At 36.0% G+C, this 25,034-nt stretch overlaps 2 protein-coding genes and 1 long non-coding RNA gene across 4 annotated transcripts in view; 1 reads left to right on the top strand and 2 right to left on the bottom strand.

The window, feature by feature from the left end:
* LOC125782453 (uncharacterized) overlaps positions 1-25,034 on the bottom strand; it is a 110,920-nt gene that overhangs the window by 22,788 nt on the left and 63,098 nt on the right. The window lies entirely within an intron of this gene.
* slc35f2 (solute carrier family 35 member F2) lies at positions 710-10,238 on the bottom strand. Its single transcript, XM_007250038.4, has 9 exons — positions 10,132-10,238; positions 7,075-7,219; positions 5,962-6,146; positions 5,556-5,683; positions 4,578-4,737; positions 3,292-3,448; positions 3,146-3,198; positions 2,889-3,043; positions 710-2,290 (listed from the first exon to the last, which is right to left on the bottom strand). The coding sequence occupies exons 2-9, from the start codon at positions 7,188-7,190 to the stop codon at positions 2,042-2,044; spliced, it is 1,203 nt and encodes a 400-aa protein (XP_007250100.3). The 5' UTR covers positions 7,191-7,219; positions 10,132-10,238; the 3' UTR covers positions 710-2,041.
* capn5b (calpain 5b) overlaps positions 18,205-25,034 on the top strand; it is a 90,379-nt gene continuing 83,549 nt past the window's right edge. For both annotated transcript variants that reach the window (XM_049466560.1, XM_022675979.2), the window contains exon 1: positions 18,205-18,530. The gene's annotated coding sequence lies outside the window, so the exon portion shown is untranslated. The remainder of the gene's footprint in view (positions 18,531-25,034) is intronic.

Consider the following 25,034-nt stretch of genomic DNA (forward strand, 5'->3'; position numbering starts at 1 on the left):
AATTTATCAGATTACAGACAGAAGCCTTTCTGTCTGTACCATAAAAATACTGAATTTCAATATGAACTGATCTAAACTGCTCTTAGAAATAGAATAAAGCAAAGAATCAGTACCAAAAGCATATTTGAGAAGGTAAATTTTAACTCCCAGATTCCAGCCTTTCCACACCTCAGCTCATCTGCACTGTAGTTACACATTTTATCACTTCGCTAATTTACCAAGGCCATTTCGAACTGAAAACACATCACTGTGCAGTGCAGGTGGGCCTACAGCTGGACTGGAGCTAGAAAAATGTAAACCTACTGACAAGAACTTCAATTAACAAGACAATATGAAACAGAAACAGACAGAGCATCAAGAAATATAACAAATAGATTTTTTTTTATTATTATTATATTATCAAAACATTATAAAAAAGTGCTTTCTTTACCTACAGTGTATAATACACCTGCGCTAAGCTCCAGAACTGCAGGTTTACAGCAAACTGGCCATAGAATCTTTACTAAATATACATAAAAATACATTCAGACATATATACAGTACTTTTGTATAGTCTAGTTCTGAACTGCATGCTATTGACAGTGATATAAAACTGTAAACTCATTAACTTTTCTACGAACAGAATATTTTAAAATGAATGAATTTGTTAAGTAACAATACAGCAATAGAAACAAAAAAAAACTTCTTTTTTTTTTAACCTGTAGACACTTAGCACCTCCAATCATTAACAGCAGCAGTGCTTAACAACATATATATAAAATATTAACAAATTATGTTCCAGTTGCAACAGATTTGGAAACTAAAGAGCACTCTATTAATACACTGACCATTAAAATAATAAAGAACCCTGATTTTAACATTAGAAATTATTTACAAATAAAATAACAATAATAAGTGTTTTGACCATTTATGACCAAATTTGACCTGGTAACATGCAAAAAGCTGATTAAATTAAACAGAACTGCAGTGTCAAATCTAAATATAAAATGCATAATCATTTAGCAGAAAGGCACAAAATCCAGAGCAAACAAAGGCTGCTTTTCCACTGCAGGGACAAATAAGGCTGCAAATGTCGCTAATGCCACATTAGCAGTGCTAGAGACAATGCTAAACAAATATCGCCAACACCGCATTAGCAATACTAGTGACCAGGCTCATCTAACCTCGATAATGTTGCGTTAGCAATGCTGCGTTAGCAATGCTGCCAACCAGGCTCATTCAACTTTGCTAATGTTGCTTTAGCAGTGCTGGCAGCCAGGCTCATCCATTGTCGCTAACATTGCGTTAGCAGTGCTGGTCACCATGCTTAACAAATATCGCTAACACCGCATTAGCAAATGCTAATGACCAGGCTCATCCAACGTCGCTAGCATCGCATTAGCAATACTAGCAACCGGTCTCATCCATTGTCCCTAACATCACATTAGCAATAGTTGCGACCAGGCTAATCTAATGACGCTAATTTTGCGTTAGCAGTGCTGGTAACCATGCTCATTCAATGTCGCTAATGTTGTGTTAGCAATGGTAGTGACCAGGTTCATCCTACATCACTAATATTGGCTTAGCAGTGCAGGTGGCCATGCTCATCAAATATTGCTAACACTGCATTAGCAATAGGAGCAAACAGGCTCATTCAACATCGCTAATGCTGCGTTAGCAATGCTGGTGAACAGGTCAACCACACTCGTCCAATGTCGCTAATGCAAGGCAGATCCCTCAGTCTTTAAACCCCTCCCACTGAGCGGTTCTGTGGCCCCTGACACGGTTAGCGAACCGTTTGGCTCTGCAGTGGAAAAGCAGATAAAGTAACATTATTTAGCCTTTGGTTACAGTAAAAAGGCACGGCCTTCAAAATTGAGGCATCAAAAACCACATTCTCTACACTGTAGAGCCGTGAGCTAACGAGCTACACCAGGACTGAACTCCTGCACAGTTTCTTCTGTTGCTTCTCCAGCTCATTCAGAACTGCAGTGCAGTCTGTTAAAGCAGGAAAACCACCAAAACTATGCAAGACCCCCGACCCCAGTCCCCCACCCATGAGCTATACCATGTATCTGAGTGTACAGAGTGAGGGGCAGGGTTCTCCATGACCACAGGCTCTCTGAGCGCAATTCTCCGAACCCTCATCCAGGATAATCTCTTCCTCTCCCTGGACCACCTCAGAGGTGGCAACACTCTCATAAGCTCTCTCAGTGTTCTCAGGTGGGTCTGGTGTGTAGGTGGGCACGACGTTAAACATGATGAAGCCAACAGTGATCACCACGAACGACACGATGTACAGGCCCGAGAACTGTGAAAATATAATGATGAAAACATCAAAATACATAAATACAGTCATCTCATTTTAACACAGTTACCAAGTTTATGAAATTGTTTTTTTTACTAATTATTTGCAGACTCATCTTTTGCATTTGTCACATTTTCTCCTTTATAACTATCAAAACAGATCTAAGAATGCAAAGTAGAACCTATTAATACACAGTATCTCTATGGATCATTTAGGTGCTCTTATCTGGGGAGCTGTTAACTTGTGGTTTCTGAGGCTGGTAACTCTGATAAACGTATGTGCTTTTGCTCTTTCTGATGAGTGCCAGTTTCATCATAAAGTTTATGATGTTTTTTGTGACTGCACTTGAGGAGACTTTTTCTTCACCTAGTTGAGTAGTTCTTATCATACTATGTATTAGAACATTACTTAAATATGACAATTATTTACTATATACCGACTCTACCTCTTCACTACTTTACAACTGATGCTCTTAAACACATTAAGAGACAAGAAGAAATTCAACTAATTAACTCTTGATGAGTTCAGCACAGCTGTTAACTGAAAGCCTGAATTCCAGGTGACTTTACCTCATGTAAAGCTGTCTAATCTAATCACTCACTTTTAAATCAAAAAGGAAGATCCCACATAAGAGGCTGAAGAGATCAGCAGTCAGCAGGGAGAGGTTCACCGCTGTTGCGCTCGTCATCTTCATCACCACAGGCATGAAACTGTATAGCCCATACATGCACAGCATGAAGGCAACAAAGAGCAGACCTGGAGAGAAGAACGCAGAGAGATTCACTGAAATATAAACATCCTCTAATGGAAAAATTCTGTACTGGTTACAGAAAAAAAAACTGCTGAAAAAGTGCTTACATATATACCAGTCCCAATCAATGGCAGCTATTGGACCGATTTCAAGTACAGCCCTTAAGTAAAAAGGACATATAATATTAAAACATTATAATTAAACATTATTAACCCAAACAGAATATTAGTAACATTACTGTAAAATAACTTACATCTGTACACCACTGATGAGAGTCCCAAAGAGACCAATCATCCCCAAGAACTCTACTCTGCTCAGGTTCTTCACTGTGTACTCCTGACCCACGTTTGACACCGCGTACAGAGCAGCACTGATGAGCACCAAACAATCTCCCAACAATACATTTGAATCTTCATAAAGAGAGAAAGATTATTAGAGACACTAAATAAACACAAAAAATAGACAGTGAGAAATAAGGTCTATTTAATAAAGTGGGAAATTTAGTACAATTATATAGAATACCATTTCTGGTTAACTGAAGAACTTTTTAATGGAAAGTTCCTTAAAGAACCATATTCGATAATGAGATTGGTGTGTAATAAAGTAATAAAACTAGTGTTGTCAATTGATTAAAAAAAAAAAATCTGATTAATCACAACTTGCACAACAGATACAAGTTTGTATAGTGGATATTTTAATATAAAGTGTAGGACTTTTAAAAATGTCAATTTCTTTTTGTTGTTTTTCATGTTAAATGCAATAAAACTAGAGCTCATATCGGGCCCAAAAAAATCCAACCCAATCCGCCCCTTAAACTTTCCTTGTAAGCCTGAACCCAATTTAAACCAGACATTTTTTAGTAATTAGAGCGTAAAAATGTAGCTTTTTAAAAAAAATTCGGGTGTTTATATGAGCGAAATCAGTTCAGAATAATGTTGATTAAAACATTGCAACACTGAAGAAGCTTAGACCTATTATTTAATAAAATAATGTTTATTAAGAATCGATCTCCCTGTCTACTCCAATATATAGTTTACAATGGTTAAGAATATTAAATACTTTCTGAACAAACATTTTTTAAGCATATAGACTATAGAAAAACACAAAAAACACACACACTAATTAAACTGAAATAGACCAAGAACAAGAACATAATTTACAGTGACTTTTCTCTACTTTAATATTATCAACAATGTTTAAGAAAATTAAATACTGTTTGAATACATTTTGTTTTATTTTAAGCGTATAGCCTAAGTAAAAAAACAGAAATATGGCTATGCGCTGCACAATAATTAAAGCAAAATAGACCAAGAACAATAACATAATTTACAAGTTTGGGTCGGGTTCGGGCAGAGAATCTAAGTTCTAAATAAAAACTCAATTTCCCAGAATCCTTTCTGTTTTTGCGCCATTTATCAGTTAGCTTTCAATAGAATTTGTGTGAAGAATGATTGCCATGTTATTAGCCAATCAGTATTGAGAACGGGCGGGCCTACATCCCACGTCCATTTCACTCCATTAAAGGGATTCAGTACTCACTCGAGCCCTGGTCTCTTTCAGCCAACAGATCAGCTCCCACCATCGCCCCGACCCCCAGCAGACACACCCCCACTGCTACAAAATGCAGCGGCCTGTAGCGAGTCTTCAGGAAGAACCAGGAGAGCACCATCAGCACCGGGATCACAAAGCAGTCCAGCAGCTGAAACACAAACCAACACGACCCTTAATACATCACACAGATTAACAAAAGCACTTAAACACAGAGACACGTTTCTACACTCTTCTACTATTAAGCCTGATTACATGTATATGGATTTTTTCCCCAAAAATGGCTACCATATCTGATTCTTATTACAGTGCACATTAAAACTGTACATGCTTCTTTATATTTCTAGATTTTTTTTATTTTGTACTAATTTAATTATTATAATTGTTTATATGACCAGAAAGGCATTAAAGCTTTTAAAAGACGTCCACAGACACAGTCATTGTGTATGACTATGTATGTATATACAGCTCTGGGAAAAGAGAGAGGAAAAAAAAAAAAAGATCACTTAAAAATTATAAGATCTTTGATTTTACCAACTTGAAATCCTTTGGAATATAAGAGGAAAATGGATGATCACAAGCCATCAAACCAAACTGTACTGCTTGAATTTTTGCACAAGGAGTGAGGGCATAAAGTTATCCAAAAGCAGTGTGTAAGACTGGTGGAGGAGAACAAGCCAAGGTGCATGAAAACTGTGATTAAAAACCAGGGTTATTCCACCAAATATTGACTTCTAAACTCTTACACTTTTATGAATATAAACTTGTTTTCTTTGCATTGTTTGAGGTCTGAAATCTTTTTTGTTATTTCAGCCATTTCTAATTGTTCTGCAAATAAATGCTCTAAATGACAATATTTTTATTTGGAATTTGGGAGAAATGCTGTGCGTAGTTCATAGAATAAAACAACAATGTTCATTTTACTCAAACATAAACCTATAAATATCAAAATAGAGTATATGGAAGTACCTGAATACTTGTAAGGGTAGTAAACTGGTAGGCCTTCACAACTGTGTAGTTTGCTTGAACATCTGTGAGCGCCAACAGCAAGTACTTCCACCACTTTGATTTCAAAATGTGGAAAATATTTCCATCACCTGTAAGAGAAAACACATGTTAAAACAAAGTGATAATGAGCTAAACTTCATATAACATAATCTAAATAATAAACATTCTAGAACAAAAGAAGAAATGTAGTTTATATAAAATAATGAATAATGTTTATTAAGTACACAAACATACAGGTGTTGCAGAGTACAATCTATTCTAAGATTTATTTTTAGTTTGATTTTAAATCCTCTGAGTCAGATGTGCTCTGATCTGTTGAGCAGATCTGTGGTGGAGGCTGTATATATATACACAGGTACCCTCTTACCTTTCCTGAATACCAGGGTCAGGGTGTAGGTCAGGAACAGCAGGACGTAGTTGAGGAAGCTCTGCAGCATGGGAGTTTCCACCGGAGCCTTCTGATCCAGAGTCTGAAGATACTGACTCGTCACCGCCGTCCCGCAAACCAGCATAGACAGGACCTGACCCAGTGCCACCGTCTTCAGGAGCCGCCTGGGGCAAAACATCCCAGACAACAGACTGTGTTACTGACTGTGTTCCTCTGCCTACATACTGTACGTCACTGTAACTTCTCCAGCCACTGCTGCTGCAATTAGTTTTTTGTAATATTGTTTTCTCTCACAATGCAAAACAGAAAGGGAGCAGCCAGTTCTCATCGTAACCACACTTCAAAAACGATCATGTATAATCTAGGAATGGGCGATATGGCTAAAATAATATCACAACATTAAGGGTATTTTTGCGATAGAGATATTCTTGCCGATATGATAAAACACAGATTTTTTTTATTTTTTTTTATTAATTTCTAGAATATACTACAGCAACAACATAAATACAAATAAAAGTTTAGTACATAGGAGATGTACCAGTTTTAAACAATCAGTAGACACGAAATCTATTAAAAGTCTGTTTTGTAAATAGTAATTTATCAATTAAAAAATATATACTAAATATCTAAACAAATAAAATAATAATAATAAGCTGCTTTAAATGATATCGCAGGCTGCTTTTAAGAATATCGCAAAATTACAAAAGGATTTTTTTTAAGTGTTAAATAAATGGCCAATATTAATGCATACAATACAATATGGCACAACCCTAGTTTAAACAATATGATATATATATTAACATATCAACATATTCTCCCACCCCTGGTTTTAGGTAAGCATGGGCTCTGGGTGGGTTTGTATTTGTGTTTTATTGGGACCTAGCTGAGCTTTGTGGATAAGGGTGCATCGATACATTTAATCTTAATATGGAACACTTGACCTTTAGCATCATTATTATGTTTCAGATGGGACAATATGGTATTGTTGCATCTCTAGCCAATGGGTCTAATAAATTTATATATTATTAATTAATTATTATTTATTACAGTCCTCCAAAGATTCTTTGTTAGTACAAACCTTAAGGATCTTACCATGTAAAAATATCCTTTAGCCTCAGCTTTTGTGGGCCACAGATGAAAGCTCCCAGGCTCCCGGACCTTCTCAGGTTTGGAGGGTCCGGGGTGGTCTCTCCGGCCTCACACTCCATCTCGTCCTGACCCCGTGCTGAGAATCCAGCTGAAGAGAATTAAAGCACAGGGTTTATGATTAAACGAGGCTGTGTCTGAGAACTGCACAGGCCTGGACACAGTAATCTCTACAGGAATGCACGAGTCGCTATGTCCACAGACACGAGACTGCTATAAGTTACAGTAATTACAGAATAATTAAGTTTCCACGAGACAAAGCAATGGCACAGTTCAGGAGAAACCCAGCCAACAGGCTCATGTGGTGATCACATGGGTGAAAAATGGGCTAGAATGGTTTCAGGTAGGAGTGGGAATCACATGGCATCCATTCATATTATATTTCCACGATACATTGCCCATGATAACCTTGATATCACAATACTGTGATTCTGTGATATTCATTATACCACAGTTAGTTCCGACCCTGCAATGTGATTGGCTGAAAGGCATTTTATAAATACATTATCAGCCGGTAATGCACTGTAACCGAAGCTCTCGATGTATTTCTCCTCTACATACAGGTAACCTGGCAATGATGCAGCGCTTACAAGCAAAATGCAAACCAAATGCGACGTCATTATACACCACTGGGAGCTGCTGGATCCCATAGACACAATGCAGAGATGCTAAGCCATGTCACCAATTGGTGGCACAGGCAAAGACGTAGTCCCACAAATAAATAAGCCCAGCGATTCGAAAAAAAAAGAAAAACTGTATTATTACACACATTATCAGCCACCAATATTAGATTAAGAGTTATTATTAAAATAAAAGCTTAAGTATATATATTTTCCAGTTAAAATAGGGTATTTTAAGCTACAAAATACAAAATTATGCAACAAAATAAATATAAATAAAAGTTTAGTACATATTCCAGTTTTAAACATTCAGTAGAAATAAAATCTATTTAACATTTGTCTCTTTTGTAAATAGTAACTTACCAATTAAAGGTAAATACACTAAATAACAAAACAAATACAAAATAAGGAAAAACCTTTCTGAGTCCCAGCTGGGATACGAATACAGGTCCCACACTGGCATGTAATCTGGGAAGCCACAGTCAAGGGGCAGAAACTACACAACGTGAGGAAAACCACCCTGCTGAGGTCGGTTCTGTGTCTGTTGTCTTTCCGATATTTGATTCTTCATATCTTTGCCAGAGAAAAATAAAGAGTCATGTATATCACCTTCCAAAACTCCCCGAGAGCTGAGTCTCATGCTGAGCAAAGTACAACACAACCCAAAACCCTGAATTCAACAACACGCCTGATCTGGGAACTAATAAAGCTAATCTGTAAATCGTATTGTGTAAAGAAGTGAGCTGAAGGGAGGGATTTTAACATCCATATGATATAAGATTTATAAATCACAATATATTTCTTAATTTCAGTTGATAAGATACAATTCTAATATATTTATGAACAGTACAAAAACCACCACCCTTGGTGTACATAATCATGCACTGATAGAGCTAGAATATATTTAAAAATAAGTATTTATCTGCCATGAACTTCCATTCCTTTCGTGCAGAGTACAGTGATTTGTATAACATTTTTGCTGGTTGTGATTCAATTTAAGAGGATTTTTTATGTACAGTTGGGTCTGAGTTCTTTAAGCTGTGATGATATACTTGTGCTTAAAAATAAGAGCATATTTTTCACAATAATTTAAAAATGAAATCATGTTACATTGGATCAATGTTAAATGAACGTTGTTAATAGTTATTTATCAAATCATCATCAATTGTGGAGATTACCTTTTGCCTAAAAATATTATCGCGACAGTGTAGATTCAGAGCCCAAACCATTTAAATAAACACTGATTCAATGTGAGAATTTCACAGACACAGAAAAACTGGGTGATAAATATGTTTAAAAAATGGACAAGTTCATTTAAATGTGCTAGATTAATTTAACTAGATTAATTACAATATCCCAGCTAAATCAGTCTACAGTAACAAACTAACTAGATCAATTAAATTATTCTGATAGTGTACAGATGGTCATATTATTTAAATACATTTTTAAAGTAAAGTATTTATCATATTTTGATACGCAGACAACATGCAGTGTCAGTGGTACATTTTTTAAGGTTGTTTTTCCATCAACACTTTGATTTTACCAAATTGAAAACCTCTGGAATAATAATCAAGAGGAAGATGGATGATCACAAGCCATCAAACCAAACTGAACTGCTTGATTTTTTCCACCAGGAGTAAAGGCATAAAGTTATCCAAAAGCAGTGTGTAAGACTGGTGGAGGAGAATGTGCTAAGATGCATGAAAACGGTGATCAAAAAACAGGGTTATTACATCAAATATTAATTTCTGCCCTCTTAAAACTTTATAAATATGAACTTGATTTCTTTGCATTATTTGAGGTCTGAAAGCTCTGCATCTTTTTGTTATTTTAGTAATTTCTCATTTTCTGCAAATAAATGCTCTAAATTACAATATTTTTATTTCGAATTTGGGAGAAATGTTGTCCATAGTTTATAGAGTAAAACAACAATGTTCATTTTACTTAAACATAAACCTATAAACAGCAAAATCAGAGAAACTGATTCAGAAACTGAAGTGGTAACAGTTATCTTATTTATTTCCAGAGCTGTATTTAAATGATCTTCTCGTTATCGCATGGTTTTATGATTTAACAACAATCATAACCATATACCACACTATACATCATCAATAAGGCACCATAAACAGCAGGTTTAATCAGGTTTAATCAGATAGTCTAGGATAACTAAGATCCTAAATTAGAGAAGTTAGTTAGCAGCTACTGTAGCTTAGCTAGGTTAACACAGGTTAGCTAAGCTAGCAGCTCTGGAAACAGACATATGGAGCTGTATTAATCAATAAAACCCATAATCTGAGCTGCAGCTGTAGTTCTCAGCAGAACTGCGGAGAATCTGGAGTTAAATAAAGGAGTTAAAGTGTTAAATAATCAGAAAGTGATTTACCTGCTGCTGTAGATCCTGTAGATGTCAGTCAGCTCCGGGCCATGCTGCTGCCTCCTGCTCCCACTGCCACCCACGCGCTCTCTCTCACTGGAGCGATCAAGCCCCTCCCACTAACCAGGAACCGCCCTTTCCACTCAACCAGCCAATAGAAGAAGGGTGGATAAAACGCTATGGATTCGACGAACCAATTAGATTTCAATACGCAACTTGACCGCGTTGCGCTGGCTCGTAAGGGGCGTGGCGAGGCTGCTGATGTCAGAATGATGCAAAACCAAAGCACGGAAGTCTAACCGTACTGTAGATTTAGTGATTTTTATATATATATAATTTTTAATTTATTAAAGTAAAAAAAAAAAAACTGTAGATTTATTTTTTAAATCATTAAAGTAAAACAAAATAATGTGGATTTAATGTTTGTTTTATTTTATTTTTGTAAAAATACAACAAGAAAAAATATCTATTTATGACATTTTAACATTAATAAAAATTACTTAGAACACTGAAAAAATTGCATTTGTTACCTGTCCCCACTCTCTAACTATAAACTTTACCATGAAATATAATTATTAAAATCCTTCAGAGATGACATTTGGCATTGTTGCATTGTTGTGTGACTCCAAATCCCATCTATGGTTTACAAATGTTTTTTTCAAAGTAAATCATATAAATCTAGGTTCCTTTGCTTATTTAATATGCTTTTATTTCATATACTGATCAAGGTGTAAAGTATATTATAAGTATTATGATTTTGTTTTATAAATACTATATACAAAAATGTTTTTTTCACTTCAGTACCAAAGTTTGATATTTTTTTTTCAGAAAAATATGTTTAAAAACTATAAAAAGTATGAGAGTATGAATTTTTTATTTGTAATTTTTACTAAATGTTTTATTAAAAACATTAAGCTCTATCAACTATAATTTTTATCAAACGATTAATTAAAAAATAATGGATCTTCTTTATTATTTTAGTAAATAGTAATTGCTTTTAAACATCTTTTCATTTATGTTTTCTGTCCAGGGGCTTTTATTGTGAAGTTAAAAATGTCGTATCAGCTGACTGGCGATGCTATCAATTAACCAGTGGCGCCATTAGCTAGTTAGCAATGCTAACTGTTTTCTGAGGTAAATTAATGGCTGGTTAGATATGGTAAGTTCTGCTGTTATATATATGTTATATGTGTATAATATCTGTATATGTATGTGGTCTTTAGTTACAAAGGTTAAAACACCAGCACCAGGCTACAGTACATTGTCTAAATTGTACGTTATAATTCTGTGTGTTTCTGTGTGTATTTCTTTTTTATATCTGAATTCCACTTTTATGTCTTAATTCCGTGATTATATTCATGTTTTCTGCTACAAGGACATCATAGGACCCTACACATGTTTTACACGCAGCCCCCAGAGTATAATACTATGGTCATAATTTGTGAAATGATAATAAATGTCAAAATCATGATAATAGCATTTTTCTGTCTTAAAAAGTAGTATTTAAGGGTATTTTTGTATATTTGTTTTTAATTATTATGCACTTTTGGTCAATTTTATGTTAAATTAATTTGCTACACTATTTGTTTGTTTGTTTATTTATTTATTTTTTTTTTTTACAAAATCAGACTCTTGGTAAGGTACTGATTTACAAAATAGACAAAAGTGTACCGATTTTTTTGTTTCGTATGATAAAATTTGGTAGGGGTGTAATTTCTATTTAAATAATGTAAAAGAGTTTTTTTTATATGTTTTCTAACATATAAAGCACTAATATAGATAGATAGATAGATAGATAGATAGATAGATAGATAGATAGATAGATAGATAGACAAAGATTATATTGAAATGTTAATGTTGAAAAACTTGGGATGCATTCGTTTCAGCCGGATACGATAAGTTAATGTAGCCCGTTATAGATCTGTAGCAAATGAAGTCATTTTCTGTTAATATCTTAAAAAATATGATGCATAAAAACGTATAAAATCTGCTGTTATACTGATTTAAAAACATTATCAATTTTTTTTTATTTACAGGACACATTAACAAAATGTATTGCAAAAAGTAGCACCCTAGTCGGCACTTGATAACTTTTTTCCACAACAAGGAAGCCAATAGATAAATCTGTTCTCTTTTTTGCCACTTTAGAGGGCACTGTAGCAAAGCTAAATTTCAACCAGGGGGGCGGCAGTGGAGGCGACTGCCCCCCATGTCCCCCCTTGAGTCCACAATTGAAAGGAGTAAACATCAGACACCAGCAATGTCCTCCCTGATCTATTATATTTGTTCAAATCAAACTTGTAAGGCTGACCTTTCCGTTTATTTTCACTGTGACATTTATCTCCGGCTCCTGAGATGTCCTCTCTTACTCCTGACTAAAGCAGACCTGTAACTCCCTGAGAAGGTTGTGTCTGTGCTTCTGAACGGTGGGAAGACAGACAGCAGACATCCTTGAAGAGGAACAGATATGCCTTCAAGGACTCTGATAGCTACCTGCTCCCTCTGAATAACACAAAGAGAGAAGAATGAGGGTGTTTTTTACACCAGCCTTTTTTTTCTAGGCACAGGTGCGCTTTCTCTGCTCTTTCGGTTTGATTATTTAAGTTATTCTGCTTTTGCTCCTCCTGAAATCGGTGGTCTGGGGTTCACTTCAAGTGTTTATAGAGAAAAGGTCATTTTTCTAACCCATTATATTCTCTCTTCTTGTTTGTTCTTGTGTCTGAATTTCAGAAAGCCCCAGTGATGAGTGCTGAATGATCAACAGTGTGCAGTGGAGGGAAAAACCAGACTGTCAAGTAATATTTCTTGATTTTTCTTGAAATAAATTTCCTTAAAATGCTTATTGTAAAACTACACTGTAAAAATGGAAAAGTTAAGAAATGTAACGGTGGAGCAGACGGGAGGCAGACGTAAAAGCAGGTAAGACCAAAGAATTTATTAATAAACAAATAAATATATAAACAAACAAACAGGAAAAGAACTAGAAAATGTATAAACATAAACAAACAGGGGAAAACACAAAGAGCTATACTAAACAGAAAATGAATAAACAGGGCTAGGGAATATATACAAGGATAAATACGTAAATATGAACAAAACAAGGAATAAACAAGGAAATAAACAATGATAAACGAGGAACTAGAAATAAACAAGAGATAAACTGAGCGTGACGAAAACCGTGAACAAACTATAGAAACATGGCGAGACAAACGACAGAGGAAGGTGCAAAGACCGACGGATAAACATAGACAAAAGGATACTATATATAGTAACATGAAACACTGAACACCTGGGGAGACAGGTAACGAGGGGCGGAGCTACAAATTACACACACGTGGCGGAAAACTACTGGAGAAACACAGGTAAAGATAGCGAGGACGTGACAAGAAAACTCTTTTTTAAGGGAACTTACTGCACTAGATTTTTGAGTTTTTAAGCCACTCAAACTTTTAAGTTTTCTTTTTTTTTTTAAAGAACAGTTGTGCCAACCACAAATCTTTAGTCTTCAGATAATTAATTTGTCATATGCATAAAAGCATTATTATTTAGTCTCACCAACTTAAAAATTCACTTTGTGTTGTCAGTTGGCCTCATTTACGTTCTATAAAATGTGTTTTGTAAGTTCTGCAGTTCTCGTAAGAGCTCATGTGATTGATTCATTTATTTTGGTTCCTATTATTTCCCTTTTCATCATTTAACAATACCTAATACTTTAATAAATTGACACTGTAATAGGACAGGAATGAGGGTACTCCCACCTCTATGCAGTGAAAATGTTAACTGATATCATACAGTCATTGAAACCATAATCGAAAGTGTTGGAATCTCTGAAATCTTTAAAGAAAATTTGGAGATTCGCTACAGTGCCATGGGTTGTAAACGTCATGATTATATTGAGATGGTTACTTTGAGATACTTTGAGTTGATATATTCTTATAATTTTGGTTCTGAAATCGTTAGACAGTGCTCTTCTCTTCTTTCTGTTTTCCATTATTAGTGTGGTACACAGACACACAATGCAAAGAGTCAAATTCTCTTCTTTTTATTTATATGGTTTCAGGTGTGATTTGTATATTGCCCATGCCCACACATGTTACCTGTCACAGGTGAGTTTAAATGAGCATCACATGCTTAAAACTAAGTTTATTACCCAACATTTTGAAAAGGTCTTCTTGCATGGATAATGCAAATCTTCTCACTTGCGAATGGTTTAGGTTTGTAGAAGTTTCATGCACACCAAAATTACTGTTCATCGCAGCTTGAGCATTTTAATCCAATATTATTAATAAAAAGCAGCCACCAGCCGAAGCATTTATGAAAATACACATACAAAATTACATATAGGATTGTGCAACCAATCCACGGTTAGGAAAAAGTTAGCATGTGTGAAAACAAACCAGGGTTAATGAGCTTTTCCCCCAAACAAGCACAGAATCAGTACCAGGTGCAGACTTATTTATTCAGGACTGGTGTGAAAACACCCTGAGATGATATTTCAATTAAAACCAACCCTGATATTAGGCCACATATCATGGGACAGTAACTACTACTGTGTCTCATGATTTTTGCCATGTCCAATAAAGGCTAAAAAACAGCACTGACTTGTGAGGTGTCTTTGCATTGAATATGAATATGATTTCTATCAGACTAACTTGTCTATTCGGACAATTTGGACAGTTCTAGCCAGATGCCGGCAGTCACAATTATTACTTACTTGTATATATGGTAAAACCTGGGTTAGCTCCTCTGGCTTTACTGTGTGCAGGATCCTGTATCCTGTAGGTAAAGCTGACAGTAGGTGGTGCTCTGAGATAGGAAACACTTCTAAAACAAGGGTGAAACTCTAACATTATCTTTTTAAGCACTATGATTTAACATTGGTAAATTTTAGTGGTTATTTTACTGTTTAACCATTTCACTATTTTCTTAACCTTTTCATACAGCACATTTTGAGTCATTATATTTTATTGAACAAGGTGTTGAACTTAACATGGCTGTGCCATATTCCATCAACCCTACATTCATTCACAATCTGAGCATTATGAATCCTGGCATTGTCATCTTGGAATATGCCCCTGCCATCAGGGAAGAATATTCCATTGATGGAATAACCTGGTCTGTATTCATTATATTCAGGTAGTCAGCTGACCTCATTCTTTGGACACATAATGTCACTGAACAGGCTTGTACGGTACACACTAGGCATGATGGGAGCATCACTTCAGCCTCCTCTCTTCTTACCTTGATGCTCCATCACTCTGGAACAGTGAAAATCCAGGTGGTAACCTATTTTTTTGATCAGGCAGTGTATTAAGTAAATTAAAATATATGTTTTAATAAAAGCCTACATTCAAAACACTTTTTTTAAATCTCTGTATCCTGCAATACAAAATGTAAAAACTCAGTTCTTTCACCGGTTAAACAAGGTGATGGATGAATGTTCATCTGCTCCAACCTTTTGAGTTTGATCGATAGTGCTCTGAATTGATCTGGTCAGAGGTTGGGTCATGTGACCATAATTTGTCTTCTCTAACAACACATCTCTCAACAAGCAGCAAGAGCGTTCCTCATGCAGTTGACATGATCACATGACCCACGTTTAATATGGTTCAAACACACTTGCTCCAGTGAGCTCCAGCAGATGTCTGCTATTTCTGTCCTCCAGAAAACTCAGTGATTTGTTCTGAAGAATAATACAAGGGAGGCCTAGCTGGAGAGCTGGAGATTGATTATCAGATGCTTTTACATCAGATTCTCCATCAGATGCCATTATACACACTGCAAAATAACAAATCTACTCATTCAGAGAGAGCATGGCCAATTGTACTCTCGGACTCCGGCTGCTGATGGAGAACCCTTCGATCTTAATGGCATAGGGGTGGACAATATGGGCCTAAAATTATATCACAATATTTTTTGGTATTTTGGCGATAACAATACTTTTGGCGATATGACAAAACACTGAATTAAAAAAAAAAAAATGAATACACTACTGCAACAAAATGACAACTAAATTTTATTATTGCAAATTATATGATATTGCACACCCATAACTGAGATATTAAAAAATACAAGACTTTTATCAGATTTGTAATAGAAGTCAATGATCCAGAATGTCATAATACTAATAATGCACTCCAAATATCTCCATATATCCAGGATTAAAGAAAAAAAACTGGACACTGGACAGATATAATCTCAACTAGTGTGTCTAGTAGATATATAATGGGAAATAAGCACAGTGTGATTTTTTCTTTTAATAAAAGCACTAAAAAAAACAGTAGTACTCTGATGTGATAATTAGGGGTGGGTGATACTGCACAATATTTCAGGGTATAATATCACAGATCACAGATGCCTGTGATGACCAACATTTTATTGGTGCTTTCATGTGCAAATCTATCGTCAGAGCGAAAGCAAAATGTGGCTACTTTGAAAAATCTAAAGTAAAAAAAATATTATGGTTTATTTACCACTTTATATTACACACAGTATCTCCATATTTGTTCCATATTTGTTCCTGTCTTCTCTGATTATCTACATGGTCAAAAAGCCAAGAATTATTTATTCGCCCTTTAAAAAGAGAGTTGAGGACAGGGATGAGCTGGAACTGTCAGTTGTCCTATTGGAGCTGTCCAGGGTGCTGATCGTGGACGGGTTTGGTTAAACTGTCTTCTGCTTCAGTTCACTCCACCGCCAGCCTTCAGCCTCAGAGATACAGGTTCCTGTACAGTTTCCTCAAACAGCAACAGTTTTATGGGAGATGGGATTGACTGTGATAAGACTGAAGACTGATTTCCACCTGGTTCTGTTTTAATGAAAGTCAAAAACATCAAAAGCAGCTAAATTTCAAGTATTAATATTTGAAAGATAAACAGTTTATACAATGAGTAAAAGTTTTAATATTTTTTATCAGTTAATGCCTTAACAGCGTATGCTAACCCCAATTTAGGTTGCATGCGGCACATCTAAAAGCAGAATTAGTTTCTATTTTTTAAGCAACACATTTGGATCTGAAGGAACATGTTGTACCTTTGAGGGGACATTTTCACTGTTTGTACTTTGAAGAACAAGAATGTTGTTCACTTGTCTTCTGAAAATAATGTGTGCATTGTAATCGAGCATTAATATTCCTAAACATGCTATCAAAAGTTTTAGAACACCTCCCCTTTTTGTTCCTTTATTTTTGCTATAAATGTTACAAAATCCAGTGTACGACGTGTTGTGGTAAAGTGCCAGAGCCTTTAAGGAAAACTAATTGAGTAATTGAGTATTTAAAAAAAAAACAGTATATTGTGATTTCTTTTTTTTTTTTTATTGGTTAACGGATTACAGCTGGTAAGTACCAATGGAAATAAACTAAGCTTTTGAAAATGCATTTAAAAATGTCAATTTACAAAGCCTGTAGTAAATACACCCCTAAATTGGCCAAATTGTGCCCAAAATGTCAATCTTTTTTGTGGCCACCATGATTTTCCAGCACTAGAGCTTCACAGGTTGCCACTGGAATCTTTGAGTGGTAGTCTTAATCTAGTTGTCTTTGATTAAGTGCATCATAGAGGCAGGTTTGGTTGGTCTGCAGGTTTAGGTTCAGCAACAGTATGTGCTGAAAGAATGAGGTCAGCTGACTACCTGAATATACTGAATATAGACCAGGTTATTCCATCAATGGATTTTTTCTTCCCTGATGACACGTCCATGTTCGAAGATGACAATGTCAGGGTTCAGGGAGTTCAGGGTTCAGGGAGTTCAGGGTTCAGGGAGCATGAGATAATCATTTTCACACATAGATTGACAGAGTCCAGACCTTAACCTCATTAAGAATTGTGCAGTGGTCAGACTCTACCATCATCAATGCTGCTGCAAGATCTTGGTGAAAAATGAATGCAATCTGGATCGAAATTAATTTTGTGACATTGCAGAAGATTATTGAAACAATGCCACTGAGAATATAATATATATTTTTAAAATATATATAATAATATTATTATTATATTATTGCTTTATTATATTAATATTATGCATATTTTTTCTGTTAGTTTAGAATGCTATCATGAGGGCATATGTGTGTGTATGTGTGTTGGTGTGTGTGTGTGTGTGTGTGTGTGTGTGTGTGTGTGTGTGTATATGTGTGTGTGCCCATCTGTTCTGCACATGCTCAGATGGAGAGGCTCGTAGGCCCCTCCCTGCGCGGGAGTGCTGCTGATCTGCAGGCGGATATAGCAAGCAGTGCGTCGCAGAAAGAGAGAGAGAGAGATAGAGAGAAGGAGAGAGAGAGAGAAAGAGAGAGGGAGAGGAGAAGAGGAGGCTCGCAGCTGCTGGATCCCTGGAGGAGGAGGAAGAGGAGGAGCTGAGAGAAGAAGCCAACGAGGGACTGGAGCTGGAGCTGGAGCTGGAGCTGGGCTCAGGTACCTTTACGCACGGACGCACGGCGTTTACGCTGATCCCCCGCGTCCTGCTTTGAGAATGCAACACTGGAGGCGCGTGCGGGCTGGAGAAACCTCGTATCACACCTGATTTACAACCGCTGGGCTGCTGTATTTAGCGTCAGGCGTCGTGCACGCGGCGATAGGGCTTCGTGATAAGCGTGCAGGTGACCGGGGGGACTGTCGGGAGGCAGTGTGGAAGAGGATGCTGTGGAAGATGCTGGGTGTAGTGTAGAGCCTGTACTGGGAGCTGTTCAGATGCTGTAGAGAGGCTTCTATTTATCTATACTGGGATGTTACTTGTATTCCTGGGCTGCTGATACCTTAACCAAGGACTTGGCAAACTGGCCAGCCAGTAGCATTGATTTAAAAGGTGTGACTGACCAACAAACACCCACGAAATCAGCCCTTGAAATAAGTTACCAGCTCTTGCTGGTCAAGCTAGTTAAGGGTAGACTTAAGAGTGATTGACCAGCACAGGGTAACGTTATGTTGTTGTTTCTGTGTTTTCTTTTTTGATGAGTTAATGGTTGTAGCTTTTATAAAACTATAATTGAATATACAACTATGACCAAGCTAGATCATCACCAGTGTATGACCATGCAGGTTTAATCATGCTTGTTGTCCAGCAAGACGACTAGCATTGCCATGCTAATGATTATTTTAGTAGTCGACTAATCTGTGGATTATTTTTTCAGATTAGTCGATTAGTCAAGGACTATTTCTGCCACGCTGACTTCTGTTCCTAGCTATAAACAGTGTTTACAGTGTCCCCAGCACTGTGTGTAGTGTGTTGTAGTTACAAATGAACAAATAATCGACACTGACATTTTTTTATAATCTACATTATATAATAATTGATTTTGTCGACTAATCGTTGCATTTCTAAGCCTGTTGACCAGCAAGACCAAGCTACTCCACAACATGCATGACCAAACGCAAACCAAATTGCAACATACACTATGCACCAATGTAGATGTATGTTTTCATTAAGACAACTTAGAAGACTTTTAGTTACAAATGAACGATCGGTTGACTCTCAAATTTAAAGTCAACCAATTATAATCGATTATGTCAAATAATCGTTGTAGCTTTAGTTGACCAGAATTACAGCATTGTTTTTGTCATCGACTAATCTGTCAATTATTATTCCAGTTAGTTGATTAATCAATGATTGTTTTGGCTTCCTTTGGGTGCCTCTTCTGTTTCTTTCTGCAACTAATGATGGTAACTAACTAATGGTAATCAGCTAATCTTTTTTTGATTAGTCGACAATTATTTCTGTGGGTACAGATCTTGTTCCAAGATTTCTCTTATTGCTCCAGAATGATAGAAACTGTATTTATGTCCCCAACACTTTGTGTAGTGTGTTGCAGTTACAAATTAGCAATTAATCGACACTGACAATTTTTTATGATCTACATGATATTATAGTTTATTATGTCGATTAATCGCGTAATCATGCATCACCAAACTCAAACCAAATTGCAACATACACTATGCTTGTGTGCAAGAGCTAGAGGACCAGCTTTCTGTTAGTACAAGTAGATTTTTTGTAACAAATGAACAATTGGTTGACACTCGATTCTTAAATTATTATAATCGATTATGTCAAATAATCATTGTAGCTCTAGTTGACCAGCATTACAGCATTATTTTTGTACTCAACTAATCTGTTGATTATTATTCCAGTTAGTTGATTAATCAATGCTTGTTTTGGCTTCCTTTGGGTGCCTTGTAGTTACAAATGAACAATTAATCGACACTGACGATTTTGTATAATCTTTATTATATTATAGTTGACTATGTCGATTAATCGCTGCAGCTCTAATTAATCAGCATTACTAAGCCGTTTGACCAGCAAGAACAAACTACTCAATAACATGCATAACCAAACTCAAACCGAAATGCAACATACACATAAGACAACTAGATTTTCAGTTACAAATTAACGATTGATTGACACTGAAATTTGAACCATTGACACTGAAAGTCAACCATTTATAATCGACTATGTCAAATATTCGTTGCACCTCTACTTGACCAGAATTACTAAGATGATTATAAATCATTATTTTTGTCGACTAATCGACTAATCTGTCGGTTATTATTCCAGTTAGTTGATTAATCAATAATTGTTTTGGCTTTCTGTGGGTGACTCTTCTGCTCCTTTCTTTTTGCAACTAATCATTAATTTGATAATTAACTAATCTTTTTTGATTAGTTCCTAGCTTTCTCTTATTGCTTCCAAACGATAACAACAGTGTTTCTGTCCACAGCACTGTGTGTGTAGTGTTTCAGTTACAAATGAACAATTAATTGACACTGACAATTTTTTATAATCTACATTTGACCAGAATTACTAAGCCTGTTGACCAGCAAGACCAAGCTTACTCGAACCCAATTGCAACATACACTGTGCTTGTGTGCAAGAGCTAGAAAACAAGCTAACTAGCATACCAATATATATATTGACCAACCGAGGTCATTTAGACTTAGATCGTTAAAGCCACCCAGAACCAGCTCCCAGTAAAAGCTGATCTGGTCTTGAGCTGGATGTTTCACCAGCAGGAGCAGCTCTGTGGGCTAAGTGTGTGTGTGTGCCACTGGGTTCAGACTGGCCCAGAATGCAATAGGCAGTGATTTACATCAGTGGGTTCAGTGTCTACTCAATGCAATGGCAATGTTTGTTTTATTCATACATTAGGCTACACTAGGAATGAATAATGTCTAGTGCCTTGTATATGTTATATGCAAATTATAATGTTTTAAGACTATCAATAATTGGTATATTTATATTAAGAAGACCATAATTAAGTATAATTAACAGTAATATAACCAACAGGTTTGATGTTATTAGCTTCATGCAATATATATATATATATATATATATATATATATATATATATATATTAGAGCTGTGTGGCTCAACTCTTCTTACCCCTCTTATATTATATTAATAAGTGTATTTATTTATATAAAAGTGTATTTATTCTATTTATGATATATTTATTGTGTGTACAGCAGCCCCAGGCTGAGATCTGTCTCTGAGGTGTAGGATAGTAGGCTAGGGCAGGACCTGGGCATGCAGGGCAGATGACATATGCATTCATGCAGTGGCTGCAGTGCCAGGGCTGGGATAGCCTGAGCTAGCGTGGGTGGGGGAGGGGTTTGGAGGAGGGGGATCTACCCAGCTCTTTGGTGCACTCCTTTTTTTTTCTTTCCTTTTCTCATGCCAACCAACCGGTGCTCCCTCTTTCTTTTGATTCGCTTGCTTCTTTACAGTTGGCCCTCCCTTGTGCTTTCTCTCGTTTTTTTAACTCTATATCTCTCCATCTCTAAATAACATCTCTCTCTTTTGCTTCAGATTAATCGCATTCTCTATCTCTCTCTCTTTTTTTTTCTCTATCCTCTTTCTTTCCATCTCTCTTTTTCTCCCTGTGGTCTTGTTTTGTGTTTTGTTCATTTAACAGTCTCTCTGTCCCACAGGACCCTCGTTATTTAGCAGAGAGTTTACAGGCATCTTTTTAGGGCTAGAGGTGGGCGATAAAACCTTATATTAATAATTATCGATTTTTTTAGTCCTTATCCAGCTCCGATAAACAACTGCTGTATTGTATTAATACTAATATAAGAGATGGCAGGCAGTCAAATATAAAGTTTTGATTAAAGTCAATAAATCAGTAATTCAAAAGTCAGTAATTGGTTATTAATTACCGAGTGAGTTACCTGTCTGTAATCTGTTTCAGTTGTATGACAGCCGTATTTCCACTCCTCAGGGTCCAATAATTTTTTATGTAATAGAACCAAAAAATATTAAAAGCAGAATATTTAATGCATGCAAATATAAAAATATCAAAAATAAATATAAAAATGCAAATTAAAAGAATCTACTAGAAAATACATCTAAAGTGTGACAGTGAATATTAAGGCAAATACAAAATATACTGGATTAAATATACACAATCTGGATTTTTTATATAATTTAAAATAATTATTTCAATATTATTGTGTATGGTACAATATATTGGGGCTGGGTGATACGGCCAAAATGTATATCACAATATATTTCTTAATTTCGGTAGATACTGTGTAATTCTTGTTGTATGTAATCAAGCACTAATAGAGCTGGGTAATATGGTAACAATAATATATACCAATATATAAAGACATTTTCTCAATACACAGTATTTATTAGGTATTGCATTAGCAGTGGCAGATCCTGCTGTTTTTCTGAAAAAATACTCTTTCATACGTAGTACAGATATTTGTTTTTAATTTTATATATTTTGCTGTATTTTTCCTCCTATTAACAGGATTTTTACACTCTCTATAATTAAATTCTCAATATTCTCAATTTCTCGCAATCTGATAAAATATCAATATATTGCCCAGCTGTATGATATAGCACATTCTTACTTTCTCTCTTCTTTCTTTCATCTCTTTTCTCTCTCTCCCTGTAGTCGGTGTGTTATGCACTTCACAGTATCAGTTTGAGCTACATGCTAATTCACTGAGCTAAACCATTTAAACCCTCCCCTCGTGTAAAGCCAAGACCCTAAACCACATCAATTTGCCCGTCTGCTTGTAAAGTTTTATGAGGATGCGGTCTATAAGATAGCCATGAGAGAGTGTGAGTGGAAGCAGGGGGTAAACGCCTCACAGCCCAAACCCTTGTCTTACAGCCAATTAACCCCTTAAACTCCAGGGTTGTTGCTCAGTAAGTAACCACCTGACTGATTATTCAGAAAGTACTATAAATTACTCACTAATCACTATAACACTAATGTGTAATTTATGTTTCAGATGTTTCATATGACTGTATGATAGCTAGAGTATAGGAATAGACTACTAGATCTGTTGGGACACAATATTAGTGTGAGAAAATATTGATATTGATATTGTATCATATTGTGATATTTTGTTTTGCAAATTTGTATTAATGCAATACAGTACTGTTTTTTTTTTAATTATTAGTTTAGATGCAAAGATAAGTTTATACTATGTAAAGTAAATTCATGATTAGAATAGCACTGCTGTGGTAATATGTGACTAAAATAGCACTGCTGATCTACATATATGCTAAGTGTAGCACTGCTGAGGTAAATGTGTGACTAAAATAGCACTGTTGGAGCAAATTCGTGATAAGATTTGAACTGCCATGGTGATATGTGACTAAAATAACACTGCTGATGTGCATATATGCTTAGTGTTGCACTGCTGAGGTAAAAGTGGTGCTAAAATAGCACTGTTGAAGTAAAATCATGATTTGCTAGTATTGACCCACGCCCTTGACTGGGCAGAGAAGAAGAAAGAGGGGGAGCGAACTCAGAGTATTTGGGATGGAGTTCGGGGCAGCTTCGCTGTAAAGCGTGAAGCCGAAGCCCCCCCTCTCATGAAGAGAAACATGAGAAGAGAATAAAATTAAAGAAGGAGGAAGATGGGGAGGAGGTGGGTGCGAGGTTTGTTCAATGAGTAGGTAGAGAGGAAGTGACGGTTTAAAAAGGGATGGAAGTGGGAGGAGTGAGGGCGTGGATCACTCCCAAAACTGACACATAACTCCACTTAGTATAGCACTGCCGTGGTAATGTGTGACTAAAATAGCACTGTTGAAGTTAATCCATGATTAGAATAGATCTGATGTGGAAATATGTGACTGAAATAGCACTGCTGATGTACATATATGCTTAGCGTAGCACTGCTGAGGTAAATGTATGACTAAAATAGCACTATTGAAGTAAATTCATGATTAGAATAGCACTGTTGTGGTTATGTGTGACTGAAATAGCACTGCTGATGTGCATATATGCCTAGCGTACCATTGTTGAGGTAAATGTGGCACTTAATAGCACTGTTGATGTAAATTCATGATTATAAAACAACTGCTAATGTGTGAATGCTGGTGTTCATATATGCTTAGCGTAGGACTTCTCAGGTAAACGTGTGACTAAAATAGCACTGTTGACGTAAATTCGTGATTGGAATAGGACCGCTGTGGTAATATGTGACTAAAATACCACTGCTGGTGCACATATGCTTAGCGTAGCACTGCTGAGGTAAATTTGTGACTAAAATAGCACTGCTGAAGTAAATTCATTATTAGAGTAGTGCTGCTGAGGTAAATGTGCTGTGTTTTTTAATCTAATGTTTAATTTTGTTAAGAATGAAGTTGATGTTCTTATAGATAAACTCTTAAACACATGGCATTTTTCCCCCACTGACATAAGTTTGCATTATTTATATTATTTATAATTATATATGTCTTCTGGTTAAAGGGTTAATACATGGCGGGCCGGTGTGTCAGAATGTGCAGTGTGAGGCCGTGTTCTCGTGTTTGTTAGGTAATGCAAACTGCCTGCTGCTTAAGTAGATGCTGCTTGGGCTTCACTTGTGGTATTAAGGCCTGTGAGTGTAATCTCCACCCATAAGCTTTAGCACTCCCTACCTGCAGCCTGATCTGAGAAACAGAAAGACAGACAGATAGTA

The sequence above is a fragment of the Astyanax mexicanus genome, chromosome 17 (genome assembly GCF_023375975.1).
Source record: "Astyanax mexicanus isolate ESR-SI-001 chromosome 17, AstMex3_surface, whole genome shotgun sequence".
In the NCBI taxonomy this organism is placed as follows: Eukaryota; Metazoa; Chordata; class Actinopteri; order Characiformes; family Acestrorhamphidae; genus Astyanax; species Astyanax mexicanus.

Excerpts from the sequence above, each read along its gene's own strand:
- slc35f2 (XM_007250038.4), bottom strand. The coding sequence starts at position 7,190 with ATGGAGTGTGAGGCCGGAGAGACCACCCCGGACCCTCCAAACCTGAGA. Across the intron at positions 6,147-7,074 it reads CTAAAGGATATTTTTACATG|GCGGCTCCTGAAGACGGTGG; the intron begins GTAAGATCCTTA and ends GTTTTGCCCCAG. Across the intron at positions 3,449-4,577 it reads TGAAAGAGACCAGGGCTCGA|ATTCAAATGTATTGTTGGGA; the intron begins GTGAGTACTGAA and ends CTCTTTATGAAG.